This window comes from Oenanthe melanoleuca, chromosome 18, assembly GCF_029582105.1.
Source record: "Oenanthe melanoleuca isolate GR-GAL-2019-014 chromosome 18, OMel1.0, whole genome shotgun sequence".
Classification (NCBI taxonomy): domain Eukaryota; kingdom Metazoa; phylum Chordata; class Aves; order Passeriformes; family Muscicapidae; genus Oenanthe; species Oenanthe melanoleuca.
Genome location: NC_079351.1, coordinates 2,391,747 through 2,408,835, shown reverse-complemented (window position 1 = coordinate 2,408,835; position 17,089 = coordinate 2,391,747). Strand labels below are relative to the sequence as shown.

Here is a 17,089-nt window from a genome sequence, read left to right as displayed (position 1 = left end):
TGTGAGGCTCAGTGTGATGTGCACAGGTCGGTGTGGGCTGGGGTGGCACTGCTGCAGCACAGCCCTGACATGAGCACCTGTAGGTGCCTCTGGTCTGGCCAAGCTGGGCCAATTCCTGTCTTGTGCCAGTGGCAGGTCCTGCCCTTGTGGAGCAGCACTGCTCTTCTCTCAAATACCCACTCCTGACCACAGAACAGAGACTTGCTCAGAGGAAAACGCTCTTGGCATCTCTTTATTCAACCCTCACCCTCAGGTCGAGTTCATGTCCTTCTCCAGCAAGACCAAGCCCTGTGGAGGCTGAGCAAACCAAGGTCAGGCTCCCTCCCCCTCCCAAGGGCAGCTGCAGATCTGGAGATCACAGCTTTTGCACCCCAGAGTGTTTGGGGTGTGCAGATTGCAGTCACACCAGCACAGTGGCCGAGCACAGGAGCTCTGCTTACCCACCAGCAGAGGAGCCCAGTGGGATTCTGGACCTTGTGGCATTTCCCCTCTGATTTCTGCCAGCGTTTGGAGGTGGCAGCGAGCAGAAGCCCTGCAGGGCTGTCCCTGGCTCTGAGCTCTGTTTAGGTGCCCAGCCTGGCTCTGTGCTCTGCAGGGCTCTGGGGCTGCCTGGTGTCATTGGCCACCACCGTGCCTTCTCCAAAGGTGTCAGTGCACTTGCCCACGGTGTCCAGGATGAGCTGGAGCCGCCGGTCCAGGGCCAGCAGGTGGGGCTCGGTGAGCACAGGGGCCAGGGGGTCCTGCAGGAGGGATTCCCTCATCATGTCACTGAGCTGGTACTCAGGCTCTGCCAAGAGCTGCAGCTTCAGCAGGGTCGTTCTCTTTATTCTGGAAAAAAAGAGAAATCAACAGCTTAATGCCTCCCAGCAAGAGCAGCTGAGCTGCTTGACAGCAGGAGGGCAGAGATGGGTGAAGAAATTTTAAAGAACTTTTGAAGAAAATTTCTTTAATTTTAATTTTGGAGGGTAATGAATTTTTTTCCCAGAAACTCTTTCCTTTGTTTTTCCAGAGTATTTGTACTGCAAGTTTTGGTCAGCAGAGAGAAAAACATGACTGAAGTTCTCAGTAGTGAGTGAGTCAGACATGACCCAGTTCCCCAGGTTCCTGCAGGGTGGTGCCATCTCCCCAAGGATGACATTTATGAGATGGGAGCAGAGGGGGAGGTAAATGAAAAGGCACGAATGAGAAAATATCTTCTGTCAAAACTCTGAGCAAAAAGAGGGAATATTTCCTGGAACTGATGTAACTGTGACTTTTCACCTTAAGGGGTACTGAGATTCAAATGTGATTTGCTTTGACAGAAAATGGGATGAAAAGCTGCAGTCTTGGAATTCTTCTGAGCTTGAAATAAAGTATTCTGAAATCATTTGTTTAATCCTCAGCAGAAATGTGTTGACTTCAGCATGTCTAATACTGAACTGAATCAGTGGTTGTAGTTATTGCCCTTTAAATCTTGGAAACAAAGGGGCCCATGTTTATGGAACCATTTGGATTTAGCCAAGACAGAATTTTCAGGTGGAAGAAGGCGTAGTCAGATCCATTTTAGGCAGCTCAAGAATTTGTATTTGTAGACTGTTGTTTACCCAGGGCATCCATTGGGATTGTTGATCTGGATCTGTGCAGTCCAACAGGCCCTGTGCTGTCTGGGGAAGGGCTGTGGCTGCTCCAGGTGCTGGGGACAATCTCTAAGGTTGGAAAACACCTTCAGGATCATCAATCCAACTGCTGTCCCAGCACCATCAAACCTGGCCTCAAGTGCCACATCTGCACATTCCTTGAAGAATTCCAGGGATGGTGACTCCATGATTTCCCTGTGTCCATGTTTTACAGCCCTTTCCAGGAAACACTTTTGCTAATACCAATCTAAATCAGGAGTGCACATGGGGCGAGGTGCAGTGTGCCTGAACACAAGGGAAGGAGCATGCTGCTGCCACCTTCCTGCATGAATATTCCTGAAAAAAATAACATAATCAATGGATCAAGTGTGAGGCTGACAAGGAAGCTTTAAACCCCAGCTGTGAGCTGCTGCTGCTGCTGTGCCCAGAGCAGATGTGAACGAGCGTCTGCGCGCTGTCCTTCGAGGCAGGGCTGGCCCAGGAGCTGCTGTGGGTAAACACCAGCTGTGTTTGCTCTGGTCCCAGCAGTGCTTGGAGGTGGAGAACGGGCTGGTGTGACCCGTGGGGAGCAGCTGATTGAGCTGGAACAGTTCCACAGCAAACAGGCAGAGCAGAGAGGCTGGGATGGAAGCGCTGCTGCCGGTCCCGGGGGCTGTGACCCCATGGCTGTGCTGAACTGCTGAACGTTTCACCCCCAGCTCCCAGGGACCTCAGCAGCCTGGCTGGGGCTGCTTGCAGGCCTGCCTGTGCCTCCAGGAGGGGTTTGGTGCTTGCAGGACCACCTCATGGCGCGGCTGTGTTTGTGCCCCTCGTTGTTCAGGAGAGGAGACCTGCAGCTTCAAAGAGTGGGACAGGGGCTGGGATGTGAAAGGCAGCTAAAAGCAGACCCAGGGCTGCTGGAAGCCAGACTTGGGGAGGAGGTGGATGTGTTAGACAGGGAAGGGAGCAGCCTGCTGTCAGCATCCTGTGGCTGCAGGAGCTCTCCTGCTCCCATGGCTCAGCTTGGAGCAAGGAGGTGGCTCGGTGAGCTGAGCCCAGGCTGTTGGCCAGGCCAGGCTGAAATTTGTGGTCTTTATGTGCTTACTCAAGTAAAACCTCTTCCCTTCCTTTCCAAGTGGTTTTAGGTGCTCTCCCACTCCAAATGGATCAGCTCTTGTGGGAAATGAGGGTTTGTGTGTCTCCTTCAGGCAGCACAAGTCGTTTTTATGCTGTTCCTGTCTCCTTCAGGCAGCACAAGTCATTTTTATGCTGTTCCTGGCCCTAGCTTGCTTATGACAAGGTGTTCAGGTCCTCTTCCCACTGCCTTTTACAAGAATTAAATTAAGAGGAGTTTCTGGGAGGTGGATCTGGAAGAATAGGAATGATGTGACCTGTGGATATTACAGTATGCAGGTCAAATTAAGAGGCAGAGTTAATTTCAAACTGCACAGAATTTCAAGAGAAGGATTCCCTGTGTGTCTGCAATTAGAAATGAAAAGACTTGCTGAGTGCAAATAACAGTTCTTGAAAGGAAAGGTGTGTGGGGAGAGTGCAGTTACCACCCTGAGGGGGAGAAGGAGCAGGTAAAGCAAGGAAAAAGGCTCCACATCTGAAGAGAAACCCTAGGAAAGAGCAGCTGCTTCTGCCCCTTAAATTTAACTTTCAGCTACTGATTTATGTGAATTAATGAAGGGGGATCATAGGGTTACATTTATGAGCTTCTCCTTTGTGCCATGAGAAGAGGAAACTCGATTAAGTGCATCAAAGTTGCACCAGGATTTTGGATGGAGATTTCTGTGCTTCCTGATGGCACCTCACGGTGATGGGCTGGGAAAGGCTGCCAGAACTTTCTGGAAGGGTTAGATCCATTGGACAGTGTCTGCTGGTCTATCAGGGGATGTTTTCCCACTTGGATTCCCATGCAGCACCCAGCTGGGATTAGCAGGGTCCTGCTCGAGCTGCAGGATGGAGACATTCCCAGGAAGGAAGGGGAGCTGGAACTTACATGCAGCACTGGGAGAGAGGAGCCAGGATGGAGATTTCATCGTGGGAGTGCCTCCCAAACCTGGGGGTGAAGCAGAGTTCAGAGCCTGCCCCCTCCTCCTGGCCCCCTCCCCTCCTCCTGTGCCTCACCCTCTGGCATTGTCCAGGTGCAGCAGGAAGCCATCGTCCCCAAACTTGGTGAACATCTCGTAGTGGTGCCTGTCCATGTTCCCTGCAGAAGGGCAGAAGGGATTCCCTTGCAGGGAATTCTCTAAATGACCCCAAGCTTTCCTTCAGGTCTGCATGGAATGGTTGTTGCCGTGCTGGGAGTGCCCAAGGTGCTGCTTTCCCCTTGCTGGAAGGGAAGGGAAGGGAAGGGAAGGGAAGGGAAGGGAAGGGAAGGGAAGGGAAGGGAAGGGAAGGGAAGGGAAGGGAAGGGAAGGGAAGGGAAGGGAAGGGAAGGGAAGGGAAGGGAAGGGAAGGGAAGGGAAGGGAAGGGAAGGGAAGGGAAGGGAAGGGAAGGGAAGGGAAGGGAAGGGAAGGGAAGGGAAGGGAAGGGAAGGGAAGGGAAGGGAAGGGAATGCCCTCTCCCCTCCACCATTACCCATCAGGAAGTCGAAGATGGCCATGTCCACGATGTTGAGCAGCCGGTTGCTGTTGCTGTAGGGGTAGATCTCCCTCACTGTGTTGCAGTAGTGTGGATTCACTTCCCACCTGCAGGAGAGGGAGAAGGGGAGACACCCTCAGCTGCTTCTGCCATGTCCCAAAGCTCCCCCAAACCCATCTTCCCTGTGATGATGCAGAGCAGGATAAAATAAATCTCCCCTTGTGCATGCAGGAGACTGGAATTCAAACACAGCCAATCAATGCCCAGGCTTTAAGGGTTATGACACTAATTACTACCCTGATCATTACCCTAATTATGGACTCCCTGATCCTCTGCCCTGATCTGTGCCCTGCAGTGAAGAGGGGGGCACTCCCCTTTCCCCACTTACTCCTCCTTGCCGTCGAAGGAGTAGGAGCGGATCCAGGGGTTGGGGATGGAGAGGCGTGGGGCCAGGCTGAGGGAGGGCAGGAAGGCAGAGAGGGAGCCCTCCAGCAGGTGGGGGCTGCCACACACGGCGTACTCCGTCTTGCACATGTACGGGCACTTGGCGAAGAAGCAGACGTTGCTGGCTGGGAGCAGGGCAGAGAACAGAGACACAAAAAAAGGGAAAAGGGACTGTGATCTCCAGGAGGATGCAAAGACTGGGCCCTTCCCCACCGTGGGACAGTGATTATTTCTTGTGGCAGGAGGAACAGATGGGTCCCAAGGGGCTGCAGATGAGTGCAGAGCAGTTTAAATCCCCTGTCTGGTGGCTGCTCCATGGAAACACTCTGGGGAATCCAAGGGAAAACAGGCAAAACCCAAAGCACCCACAGCATGCATGTCAACCTGCCCAAACACAGATCTGGGTCCTGTGCTAAGGGGAAGGATAAGAAAAAAGGACAAATGAGGAGATCTGGTAGATGATTCCAGCTGGAGGGTGGGACAGGGAACCTCTGCTGTAACCCCGTGCACGTTTAACACAAGAATTTTCTTTCTGCACTTACAGCATGAGTCCTGCAGCCCCTGCCCCTCCTCCCACCATGGAACACCACAGGGGACCCTAAAGATAACTGGGACCATAATTTGCCAAGCCCTGGCCCACCTGGTGACACGAAGAAGACGCTCTGCAGGACCTCGTTCTTGGTGACCTCCAGGATGTCCTTGGTGACATTGACCAGCCTGCCCACGGTGGGTGGCACCCTCCTGAAATCCAGGATCCTGCACACAGGGACAGGGTGTTCCTTCCATCAGGGAACCAGGAGCCTTTGGGTCACTGCACCCAGCAAAAAGCCACTCTGGGCCAAAATGTGGCTCAGTTTGGGTTTTGGTGTTTTAGTAGCTGCTGCCTGGAACCATCTGGATTTTTCTCTACCTTTTTCTCTAACATTGCCTTGGTGTCTCCCATCCCTCTGCACACAAAAGGGTTCTCCAAGGGTTAAAGCAGCCCCTCAGGCCTTTCTGCAATGTTGGTTTGACACAGAGCAAGGATGTTGATCCTGGTGGCTGAGGAGGCACCCCCTCCTCCAGAGGCACTCATGCCCAGCTAATTCCTCAAAAATACTCTTAAAAACCTCAGGGCCTGGGGCAGGAAAGCATTCCTGGCAGTCAGTGGGAAGCTGCTGCTGATTGCTGAGTCAGTAACACGGGGTGACCTGGCTAATGCTCTGCTCGGTCCTTGGGTAATGCCCTCTGCTCCTGGGAACTGGGCACAGAACAGGATTTAGCCTGTTACTTATTGAGCAATGTTTAGAGAGAAAAATAATATTTGCTTTTATCCAGCATCTTTCAGCTCTAAAAACCACAGAGCACTTCACAGAAGCAGTCTGGCCTCATTTTTGTGGCAGTGGAGCTGCAGAGCTGAGGTGGTGGTGGCTGAGCCAAGCAGAGTCACTGTGAGGGTGTTGGGGCAGAACTGGGGAGGGAATTCAGCTCCCTTTGTTCCCTTTCTCAGAGTCTGAGCTACAGCTCTTGATTTATTCCTGCTTATCCTATGGAGACTGGAGAGCCCCACCCTCCCTGGCCATCAGGGATCACCTTCCCCTGGTGTTTTCACCGAGGAGGGAAAGGCTGCTGCCCTCATCTTCTGAGAAGGGTATTTTTGATTTTATTGAACACACACCCAGCTGGGAAGAGGTGCCAGGTTAATTGCTCATTATCTGAGGGCTAAAAATCGCATTGCTGCAGTTTGTGTGTGCCTCCCTCCCTCAGCAGCAGGGCAGCCAGGCTGTGCCCAGGGCTCAGCTCTGCACTGGGATGAGGGCAGGGACACTGTGTGACAGCCAGGTGAGGATCTGACCTGTCCCACCTGGACCTCACCTGCTCCCATGGCCAAGGCAGAGACCCAGAGCCCTCCTTCCCTGAACACCCCTCAGCTCCTGCAGGCTGCTGCAGAGCCTCCCCTTCTCCTCTCTGCAGGCTCTGCTGGCTTTCCCAAAGCTCTGGTGGGCAGAGCAGCAGCAGCAGGGGCAGGGGCTGGGGCTGGGGCAGGGGCAGGGGCTGGGGCAGGGGCTGGGGCTGGGGCAGGGGCTGGGGCTGGGGCTGGCCCTACCTGTCCAGGTGGAAGGCGGCGATCTCCGCGTTGTGCCGCTGGAAATCCACGAAGTAGAAAAAATCCTCAGGAGTCTCCTCCTCACGTTTCTGCCTGGGAGGAGCAGGGGGTGACCTGAGCAGGCTGCTGGGCAGCCTGACACTGAGGACAGAGCAGCCAGGGACAGCCTGGGTGGGGACAAGGTCAGAGCCCAGGGCTCCGTGCTGGGCTGGAGCCATCGCCGTGCCAGGAGCAGCCCCTGCTGCTGCCAGCTGGATCAGAGCTGCCTGGGGGCTTTAAACCTGCTTCAGCAAGGCTCTGCTGGCCTTACCTCATGGGCTTGAACATGGCTTTCCCAAAATCCTGGAACCTGAGGACCAGCTTCAGGTGCACACCGCTGGGCTTCACCACTTGGGGAGGAAAGGAGATGTTAACTCTGGGAAATGGGTATTAACTCTGGGAAATGGGATGTTAACTCTGGGAAATGGGTATTAACTCTGGGAAATGGGATGATAACTCTGGGAAATGGGTGTTAACTCTGGGAAATGGGTATTAACTCTGGGAAATGGGATGATAACTCTTTGGGAAATGGATGTAACCCCTGGGAAATGGAATGATAACTGCCTGGAAACACCCCAGTTACACACCCCAGCACAATCTGCCTTTCCAACCCCATGACTGCATCTCATCACTGCTCCCAGCTAAGCCCCCTCTCTCTTTCCATTTATTTTCCTTCTGTCCCTTGTGACATAGAGATTTCCCTTCAGCCCCTCTCCCAAGAATCCTCTGTTACATCCCCTTGGGGACTTTTTCCTTTCTCCCCAGTAGAAACCAGTAGAAACTGGTGTCCTGATACCCACATTGAACAGGCTGCTCATGGAAGTGGTGGAATAATCACCCCTGGGTGTTAATGAAAGTGTGGATGTGACCCTTGGATTGGACTTGATCATTTTAGAGGACTTTTCCTGCTCTATGATCCCAGCCTCTGCTGGGGTGGTGGGGGTTAATGGGAGGGAGCAGAGCCTGGCTTGGCATTTCCCTGGCTGGGTGAGGATGGAGGAGTTGGGGACTGGGGCCAGCCCAGGCCATGGCAGGTGGGGACCCCAAGTGCCACACTCACCCTGGCTGCAGTCACAGGCTCCCAGCAGCGCCTTCTCATCCTGGCTGTAGTCTGCAAGGGCAGGAGGAGCAGTGAGACCCTGCCAGGCTCCATCTCCATCTCCTGCTGCTGACCCCCCTCCCAGGCTGCAGGAAGGGAGGAGAGGAGCCTCACAGCCCCGTGCAGCTGCTCCCATTCCATTCCATTCCATTCCATTCCATTCCATTCCATTCCATTCCATTCCATTCCATTCCATTCCATTCCATTCCCCATTCCCCATTTCCCTCATCCCATTATCCCATCCCATTATCCCATCCCATCCCATCCCATCCCATTATCCCATCCCATCCCATCCCATCCCATCATCCCATCCCATTATCCCATCCCATTATCCTATCCCATTATCCCATCCCATCCCACTCCACCCCATCCCATTATCCCATCCCATCCCACTATCCCATCCCACTATCCCATTATCCCATCCCATTATCCCATTATCCCATTATCCCATTATCCCATCCCATCCCATTATCCCATCCCATTTTCCCATCCCATTTTCCCATCCCATTTTCCCATCCCACTATCCCATCCCATCCCATTATCCCACCACCATTATCCCACTATCCCACCACCCCACCACCCCACCACGCCGCCCACCCGCGCTGACGGTGGGCAGCTCCCGCAGCTCCCGCAGCAGGCTGCTGACGGCGCCGCCGGAGCGCGGGTACAGCCCGTGGCGGCTGATGCCCAGCTGGAAGCGCAGCCAGCCCGCCTCGGGCCGCAGCGGCAGCGGCAGCGGCAGCGCCAGCGCGGCCGAGCTCAGGTTCCGCTCCTCGCGGTACAGCCTGTGCCTCCTGCAACACACAGAAAGCTCTCACAGGTGTGCGTGTGTGTGTAACAGAAACATCTTTGAATGCAGAACCTGAAGAAGGTATAGAAATTATATATAGAATTATATTATATATATTGATGATAATGATTCTTCTCTATGTAGAAGAAAAGAATTGCTGAGCGAGTTTTACTGGGTAACTAAGAAAGCAAAGTGAGTTGGAAGGGGCTTTTATGACTCTGAGCGAGGAGAAATCCACCTTAAACAAAAGATGTTTTTAGCAAGCAAAAATATTTTCACAGACAAACAAAAAGGTTTTCACAGACAAACAAAAATGCCATGTTGCAAGCAGAGAAAAGATCTCAGAATTTTCCACTGCAAGACAACTGAAAAACAACTTCTAGCTTAAACTGTAACTACTAAATTTTTGTGTTTGGAAAATAGCAACATGAGTATGGTAACGTTAGTAATGATAGGCTACAGGTGATAGCAAAGGTATTGATTGGTTGTTATGTTTTAAGACGTTCTGCAGTGAAAAGTAAATAATGCATTGGAACCAAACTAGAAGAAGTTTTCAGACGAACCCACAGCTGGGGCTGTCAGGCTGTGTGCTGGGCTCTTGTCACGACCCGCGAATTGCTGCATTTGGATACAATAAACAGCATTTTAAAGAGCCCGCCTGGAGCTCCCATCCCTCATTTCAGGCTCTTACCGAGGTGCTGGGGATGAGGGTGAGCCACTGGGAAATCTCCCTTCTCCCAGCCTGGAGTCTGCTGGGCAGCAGGGAGGGTCCAGGAGCAGAGCACGGGGTGGAAAAGGGGAAACTGATTCTGACCATCTCTGATCATCTCTCTGATTTTTTTCCCTGCAGCTGGAGGTCCCAGGAAGGGGGGAAAAATCACTGAAAGCTACAAATTGCCTCTGTGACCAAATTCGCAGTGAGCAGGGATGATACGAGATCATCTGGCAGCATCCTGCCCATGATCTCTAAAAATCAAGGTTCAACCCCATCCTTTTTTAGTAGGTGGAGCTGCAGGAGCCTCCCAAGTTCAGTAATAACCCAGAACCACCTCCCCACTCGATCAGCATTTTCCTCCACCTCCAGACCCCTGAGGCTGGACTGTGGAACTGGAAGGTCACTTATTCCAGCCAGCAGAGGACAGAGCTTTGGTTTCTCATTAACATTGTCCAGCCCACAATGGAGCAGCCAGTCCTGATAAAGGGAAAATAAAGTTCAGCTTGCACTGAAAGTGCCAGGATCCATCCATGAAAGCAAACAGGAGCTGGGGGCTGATAAGGAGCAGGGCATTAACTGAGGCTGGGATGGAGTGGCTGGAGAGGGGAAAGTGTCAGACCCCATCCAGAGCCTGAGCAGGTGAGTGCTGGCCATGCACCGAGGCATTTATCAGCCAATAATGGCACTGGGGGCTGGAAAGGGCTCCTGAGTAGTGGTGGATTTTCTATTTCCCTGCTCAGCCCAGCAGCTGAGATGGGATTTTTCCATCACCCTTCTCCATCCAAGCAGGCTGAGCAGCGTGGTTAATCTGGCTGTGAGCAGGGCATGAACCCTCCCAGAGCTCTTCCAGTGGTATCCTGGAGACATCTAGGAACTGGAGAGACAGGCTGGATGTGCAGCTCACAGGATCCTGTTCCCTCTCCCACTCTGTTTGTCTTTCCACTGGACTGGCTCAGCCACAGCCTGAAGTCCACGTGTGCATGGTCAGAGGAGCACTTCCCTCCCAGACCAGCTCTTAAAGGAGGCAGAAAATTCCCTGTGCACAAGGATGTGGCCCTGGAATGCCCTCAGAAGTGCCTTGACCCACAGCCTGCTGCTCCCATGGATAAATGAGGCACAACCTTAACCCCCCAGCTCCATGGGCAGGAATGACTCAGGATTTTTCCCTAGGGAAGCTGCCCAAATATTTTACCATATTTGCTCTCCTGCCTGCCATACACACAGGCTGCTCCCCCGGGGTGGCAGTGAGCAAGGGATTACTGAGGGGGAAAAAAATGCAGTGGTTATGCAAGGGGAGGCAGATCCCAGCCCTGCATCCACATGGTCCCTGCCCAGCCTGAGCCAGTCCCTTCAACCCAAAATACAGCTCTCTCTGCCTCCCTGCTTCCTTCAGGATTCCTGAAATATTTCCCTGGAAAAAAACAGATCTCTGCAAAAGGCATAATGATATAAAAACAGGGTTCATTTCTACCCTGCTATAAATAGCTCTGGGGTTGCCCTGGCTTTCAGCTCTCTGCTGGGCTGGGAGGGAGGCACAGCATGGGGTGACTCTGCTCAGGCCACCAGCATCCTGAGTTTGGGGTTTTGAAGCTGCTCCTTCAAGGATAAAAACAAGCTCTGGAGTTTTTAAGGGATTTTTCTTTTTTCTGTTTTGAAGAGGTGTGGATGTTTTGGATTTTTTTCTGTTTCCTTCCTGCATCCCCATCAGTCTTTCCAGCTGGTTCTGCATCCTGCAATCAAACTGCTGCTCCTGACTGGCGTGCTGGGAGCAGGCAGGGATGGGCAGCAGGCAGTTTGCAGGGAGCAGCGTGGAGGAGGACACGCTCTGCCTTGGGTGTCCCAACAGGACGTGCTGGGGCTGCTCCAGCTGGCACAGTCCTGTCCAGCTGATGCACATCTGGCTGCAGATGTGAAGGCAGACACGCTGTGCTGGAGGAATGGGGTTAAGCTGCAGCTTGTTCCACTCAAGGGGAGAGTCCTGCTGCTCTCAAAGCTGCTCTGCCAAGACACATCCACAGCTGATGGAGAGAGTGCTGTCATCCTGTCGTGCTGAGCAGAGGGTGCCCATGGACACAGCCTGAGCCTCTGCTGCCTGGCCCGGGATCTGGAGCTGCTGAGGACTTTTTGCTCTTCAGTCAAAGCAGCAGCTTTGTTGGACCCATGCAGTGGGAGAGAAATTGGATTGCTGAGTCCCCCAAGGACCTTGCCCTGGACATATCAGAGAGGACACGGGCTCTGCAGTGCTCCTGGAGAGGCAGAAATTCCTCTGTGCCCACAGCAAATTAACAATTTTATAAAATCCATCAGCTCTGGCAAGTGCCACCTGATTATGCATTCAATTTGCAGCACTGATGGCTGTTGGCAGGATTTTGCTGGAGCAGTTGTGTCACCTCAGCCTGTGCTCCCTGGAGGTTCCACTCACTTATGAGCATCATATATTTTATTTCAGAGTGACTGAGGAATAATCAATACTCTGCCTTCCTCTCCTTCCTGGAGGTGCAAAGTGAAGTCAGTCAAGGACAAATGGCATCACTGTGTTCCTCCCAGTCACACCACAGCCAAACCTTGGGGCAGAAGGCAAAGTGCAGCCATGGCTTCCTCACAAATTCCATGTTTTAACAGTGTGGTGAATAAAATTGGGAAGTGCATAATTCCACTGTCCTGCAAGTGAGGCTGCAGCAAGTGCTCAGGGCTTCTGATGGTTTAAATCCCCCATTCCCACTGGGATTTTGCTTGGGAAACACCCAACTAGGTGCCCAAATCCTGATGTCTTCAGAAGGCAGTGCTCAGCTCTGAGAAGATGCACCCAATGCAAGTCTGTGGCACAGCCAGGGATCCTCAAACCCACCATCCATGGATCTCGAGTGCTGTGACAAAGGATTCAACATCCAGACAGGAGCAAGGGAAGAGCCTCAGGGATGACCCTGGCTGAGCACAAGGTGGTTCCAGACCCTGGTGCTGCTCCATGAAGGTCATTCTCTGTTCCATCCATTATTGTTTCCCATCATCTCCTCCAGCAAATCTTGCACAGAACCAGCACTGGGTGAGTCCCACAGACACAGGAGGAACAGGAGTGGAAGTGGAGAGAGCAGAAGCTTGGGAAGCTGACAGAAGGGACAGTGAGGTGATGCCATGAGCTCAGCACGCCGGGAGCTCCGTGCTCTGTTGTATCCGAATTTGTGCATGAATGGAAAAGTTCTTGGGGTGCAGGCAGCAGCTGTGGGGTGCTGTATAATTCCAGCTTGGCACCAGCCCTCAATAAAGGGGGGGTTAGATCAGGGATTCTAGGTACAGACAATCAATGGTGCAGAGGGTCCCTTTCCCCCCCAGGAGGACACTCCTGTCCCACGCCAGGAGCAGGGGATAAAGGAGTTTTATTTTGGTGGGGCTGGGAGAGGCAGCAGGAGGAGGGCTCTGAGCTGGGGAAGGGGGTGACCATGCCGGGGGTACCCAGGAGATGCCAGAGATATGCGTCCCCAAGCAAGGGGTGCTCAGGAAAGGGGTGCCCAGGAGATGCCCAAGAAGTGAGGGATCATGCAAAGGGTGCCTGGTAGGAGGGTGCCCAGAATCTCCCCGCACAGGGAAGGGAGTACCCAGGAGATGCCCAGGAAAAGGATGCCCAGGAAATACCCGGGATTGGGGTGCCGGGGAAGGAGGTGCCCAGGAGATACCCGGGAATGGAGGGGCGGGGAAGGAGATATCCGGGACATGCTCGGGAATGGGGTGGCGGGGAAGGAGGTGCCCAGGAGATACCCGGGAATGGAGGGGCGGGGAAGGAGATATCCAGGACATGCTCGGGAATGGGGTGGCGGGGAAGGAGGTGCCCAGGAGAAGCCCGGGAAGGAGGTGCCGAGGAAGCAGATATCCAGGACATGCCCAGGAATGGGGTGCTGAGGAAGGAGGTGCTCAGGAAATAGCCGGGATGGGGATGCCAGGGAAGTAGGTGAACAGGACATGCCTGGGAATGGGGTGCTGAGGAAAGAGGTGCCCAAGAGATACCCGGGAAGGGAGCGCCAGCAGATACTTGTGCACAAGAAAAAGATTCCCAGGAAACAACCAGGAAAGCGATACGGGGAGGAGAGAGGCGCGCAGGAGATGCCCGGAGAGGGCTGCGCGGGGGATGCGCGGGGCCGCGGGACGCACCTGTTCCAGCGAGCCGCCTTCCGCCGGTAGTAGCGCAGCGCTTCGCGGGCGCCCAGCAGCGGCTCGGCGGGGCCCGGCGGGGCGGCGCGGTACAGCGGGTGGGCGAAGAGGCGGCGCAGCGCGGGGGCGGCGGGCGCGGGGCAGGGGCAGCCCGCGGGGACCCTGCCCGGGGGGACCCTGCCCGCGGGGATCCTGCCCGCGGGGATCCTGCCCAGCTCCCGCCGCGCCCGCGGCCACAGGTGGAAGTAGAGATCGGCGGCCAGCAGAGCCCCGAGCAGCAGCAGCACGGCCGGGCGGTCCCGCCGCGGGCCCGGCATGGCCGGTGCGGGGACGGGGACGGGGACAGGGACAGGGACAGCGCCGGCTCCCGGGGCAGGGCGCACGGGGGAGCTCGAGCGGCGGAGCCGGGGCGTGCGGGCACCTCGGGGCGGGACCGGGCAGGGCGCTCGGGGCCCGGGGCGGGGAGCGGGGCTGGGCACGGCAGCGTGCGTGGCAGCGCCCCGGACAGCGCCCCGGCCGGGGCCGCTGTGGTGTCGGTGTCGGTGTAGTGTCGGTGCCGGTGTAGTGTCGGTGTCGGTTTCGGTGTAGTGTCAGTGCCGGTGTAGTGTCGGTGTCGGTTTCGGTGTAGTGTCGGTGCCGGTGCCGGTTTCGGTGTAGTGTCGGTTTCGGTGTAGTGTCGGTGCCGGTGCCGGTGTAGTGTCGGTGTCAGTGCCGGTTTCGGTGTAGTGTCAGTGTCGGTGCCCGTGTTGGTGACGGTGTCGGTGCCGGTCTCCGCACCGGTGTTGGTGCCGGTGTCAGTGTCGGTGTCGGTCTCGGAGCCGGTGTCAGTGCCGGTACCGGTGTCGGTGTCGGTCTCGGTGTCGGGCTCGGTGCCAATGTCAGTGCCGGTCTCGGTACCGGTGTCAGTGCCTGTGTCGCTGCCGGTGTCGGTGTCGGTACCGGTGTCGGTTCCGGGCTCTGCCGCCGTCCCCCCGAGCACCGCCCGCTCGCCCAGCGCAGCCCCCGCGCAGGTGGCGAGTCCCCCGCCGCCCTCCTCGCCCGCTCCTCCGGGGGTTCCGTCCCCTCTCCCGAAGGTGGGAAGCCGGCCCGGCGAGCTGAGCAGGAGCCGGGGGTGCTGGGTGCTGTGGGGCGGGGATGGGGAGCCGGGGGGCTGTGTGGCAATGGGGTGAGGGCTCTCGAACCCTCTGGGTGTCTGCGGGCACCGTGCGGGCTCTGTGCCCCACACCGGTGCTCGCCGGCAGATGGTTCAGACGCCGCTTCTATTTACTTAATTCCTAAAAACCCCCCCTATAGTTATAGGGGTTATAGTTATAGGAACTCCTCCCTGCATTTTCTGGGGCTGGGGCTGGGACCCACCGCGCACATCCTGGGGGGATGGAGAGCCCGGGGGCGAGCGGGGCGAGCGGGGCGAGCAGCCCGGCAAGGGCCAGGTTGGAGAGCAGCGGAGCAGAAACTGGCTGAGCACTGGGGGAGCGTGAGCAGACTGGCCTGGCTGCGGCACTGTGCTGAAGGGAGAGCAGAGAATAAACTGCAGAAAGAGGGAAAGTCGGTGATGGTTTCAGCAGGGCTCGGCTCCGTGCGCGGCGAGGGGAGGCTCTGGGGTGGGGTGGGAGGGCTGGACTGAGCAAAACGGGATCGGCAGGGATTGCTGCCCCAGCATCTGCCCTGAGCTCCGAGATGCTCCTTGGATCCAGAAGGGGAGAGAAAACAATTCCCTGGGCTGGGCTGTGGCTGCAGAGACCTGGGGCACACTTGTCGTCTTGGTCTTCTCATCTTTGGAAGACCACTCCACTTACTCTCCTTTAGAAATGGAACTTCAAAATTCAGTCTTTTGATATTTGAAGAGTTTGGGCTTCAGGTTTGGGGGTTTTTGCTCTGAACTTTTTTTTTCTGAAATACCAAATTTTATGTGTTTTCCACAGAAGATGGAAGCTGCTGAGGCCAGCAGGGATCAGTGGGAGGAAAGGATGTGGTCCCCACACTGATTGGCTTTTGGGGACAGCAAAATTGGTTAAATCATTGCACTCGAGGACAAAATTGTTTAAATGATTGCACTTGGATCCCTTCAGGCTCTACCTGAGGTACCAAGAGGGGAAATTTTAGGGTGCTGCCTGTACTGGAAAGGCTTGGGGGGCGTGGGGCTCTGCTTGGAGGTGCTGGGTTGGGGTCTGCAGGAGAGAAGGAGCTTTCAGGACATGAAGCTGGATGTAAGCAGGGGGACATGAGTGCCAGCTCATGGTCGGGTGGCTTAGGGACAGCAAAGGGGAGTGTGCTGCAGCTGCAAATCTGCCTGGGGACACCTCAACCCCTCCAAGGCCAGGTGACCTGGCAGCTGCCCCAAACAGTGACATCATAAACCCAATGGGAAGCAACAGCCTGGGACTAACAATAGAGTTCTTCTTCTTTTTAAAACTTATTTTTAAAACGATTGCCCAGCTGAAGTGAAACCCCAGAATTCAGCAAACCTGGATGAATCCCCAGGGGCAAGCCCTGCTCCGTGGCTGCCAGCAGGACACTCACTCCAAACTCAAAGAGCAGCTTTTGACAAACACTCCCTCAAAACTGGCTGATACTTGCTTGGCTCCTAATCCTCTCTGAGCTGTTTCCCCATTGCTAATCTCTCCCAGGAACCATTAATCAATCTTTGCTGGTTTGCAATGCTAATTCTGGACAAAGGCACCAGCAGTGCCTGGGCCTGTGTCCCTGTTGTTTGTATGTTCTGCAGGAAGATTGTTTGGCTTTTAATGAAGCTAATTAAAAGGAAACAAAAACCCAATAAATCAATCCCATTAATCTGTAATAAATTGAAGTGCTACAATCCTTCCCAAAGCAGTTGGGACTGCCAGCTCCCAACAAGCTGCAGTGCAAAATCACTGTTATTATTATTTAGAACAACTCAGTGGTGCTCCATAATGGCCCAGTGATGCTTCCCTGCTCATCCATGGCTTGGAGGCCCTTGGAGCAGAGGGATCCCACTGGAGCTTGTCCCACACACACCCCTGGGCATCTCCTCGTGTTCTGCATTCTTGGTTCGTGGCTCTTCCTGCCCAGCCAGGGTCCCTGGGCTGCAGGTGAGCCTCACTTCCCACCCCAGGGCGCAGCAGAACTCATCCCAGCCTGCTGGAAGGGGTAATGTGTTCCTAAAATTAACCTGCCAACACTATTTTGATAGGCCACTGACAGCTCCAGCGGAACCAAATTACCATTTGGAATTACCATGAGATAATTGGCCCCATTTACTATTTAAAGATGGAGGAAAAAAAAGCTCCTTCTTCCAGACAACTGCAGTGGAGAAATGTTCAGGCTTAGATGATGTCCCAAAACATATCATTAAAGCTTTAAATAAATGTATGATGACATCTCAGAGTAAGAAATACTTCCTTTGTATTGCAGATAGCAGCCAGCCAGGTCCTTTTCAAAGTCATTTTTAATAAACAAAGGATATTCCTCTTGCTTTTCCAGACACGCAACTTACAATATTTGGAGTTGTAAGTATGTAATTTAAATTCTTTCTCACAGTATGGATTTAAAACCCATCTTCCTTAGAGATGCTTTTTACTTGCCAAGAGGTGAATGCCTCTGTCTGCT

At 54.5% G+C, this 17,089-nt stretch overlaps 1 protein-coding gene across 3 annotated transcripts; it reads right to left on the bottom strand.

Moving 5' to 3' along the window:
* Nucleotides 1–205: 205 nt before the first annotated feature.
* On the bottom strand, nucleotides 206–14,186 carry FAM20A (FAM20A golgi associated secretory pathway pseudokinase). Of its 3 annotated transcripts, none has more exons than XM_056505650.1 (11): nucleotides 13,502–14,186; nucleotides 8,451–8,647; nucleotides 7,815–7,865; nucleotides 7,026–7,104; nucleotides 6,716–6,808; nucleotides 5,270–5,385; nucleotides 4,574–4,754; nucleotides 4,183–4,292; nucleotides 3,729–3,810; nucleotides 3,601–3,660; nucleotides 206–828 (listed from the first exon to the last, which is right to left on the bottom strand). In XM_056505650.1, exons 1-11 carry the CDS (start codon nucleotides 13,816–13,818, stop codon nucleotides 564–566), a joined length of 1,551 nt encoding a protein of 516 aa, XP_056361625.1. In that variant the 5' UTR covers nucleotides 13,819–14,186; the 3' UTR covers nucleotides 206–563. The 3 variants fall into 3 exon arrangements, with proteins under 3 accessions (XP_056361625.1, XP_056361626.1, XP_056361627.1); XM_056505651.1 differs by lacking the exon at nucleotides 206–828 and adding an exon at nucleotides 930–1,952; XM_056505652.1 differs by lacking the exon at nucleotides 206–828 and having other exon boundaries at nucleotides 3,729–3,877.
* Between the last annotated feature and the right edge of the window lie 2,903 nt (nucleotides 14,187–17,089).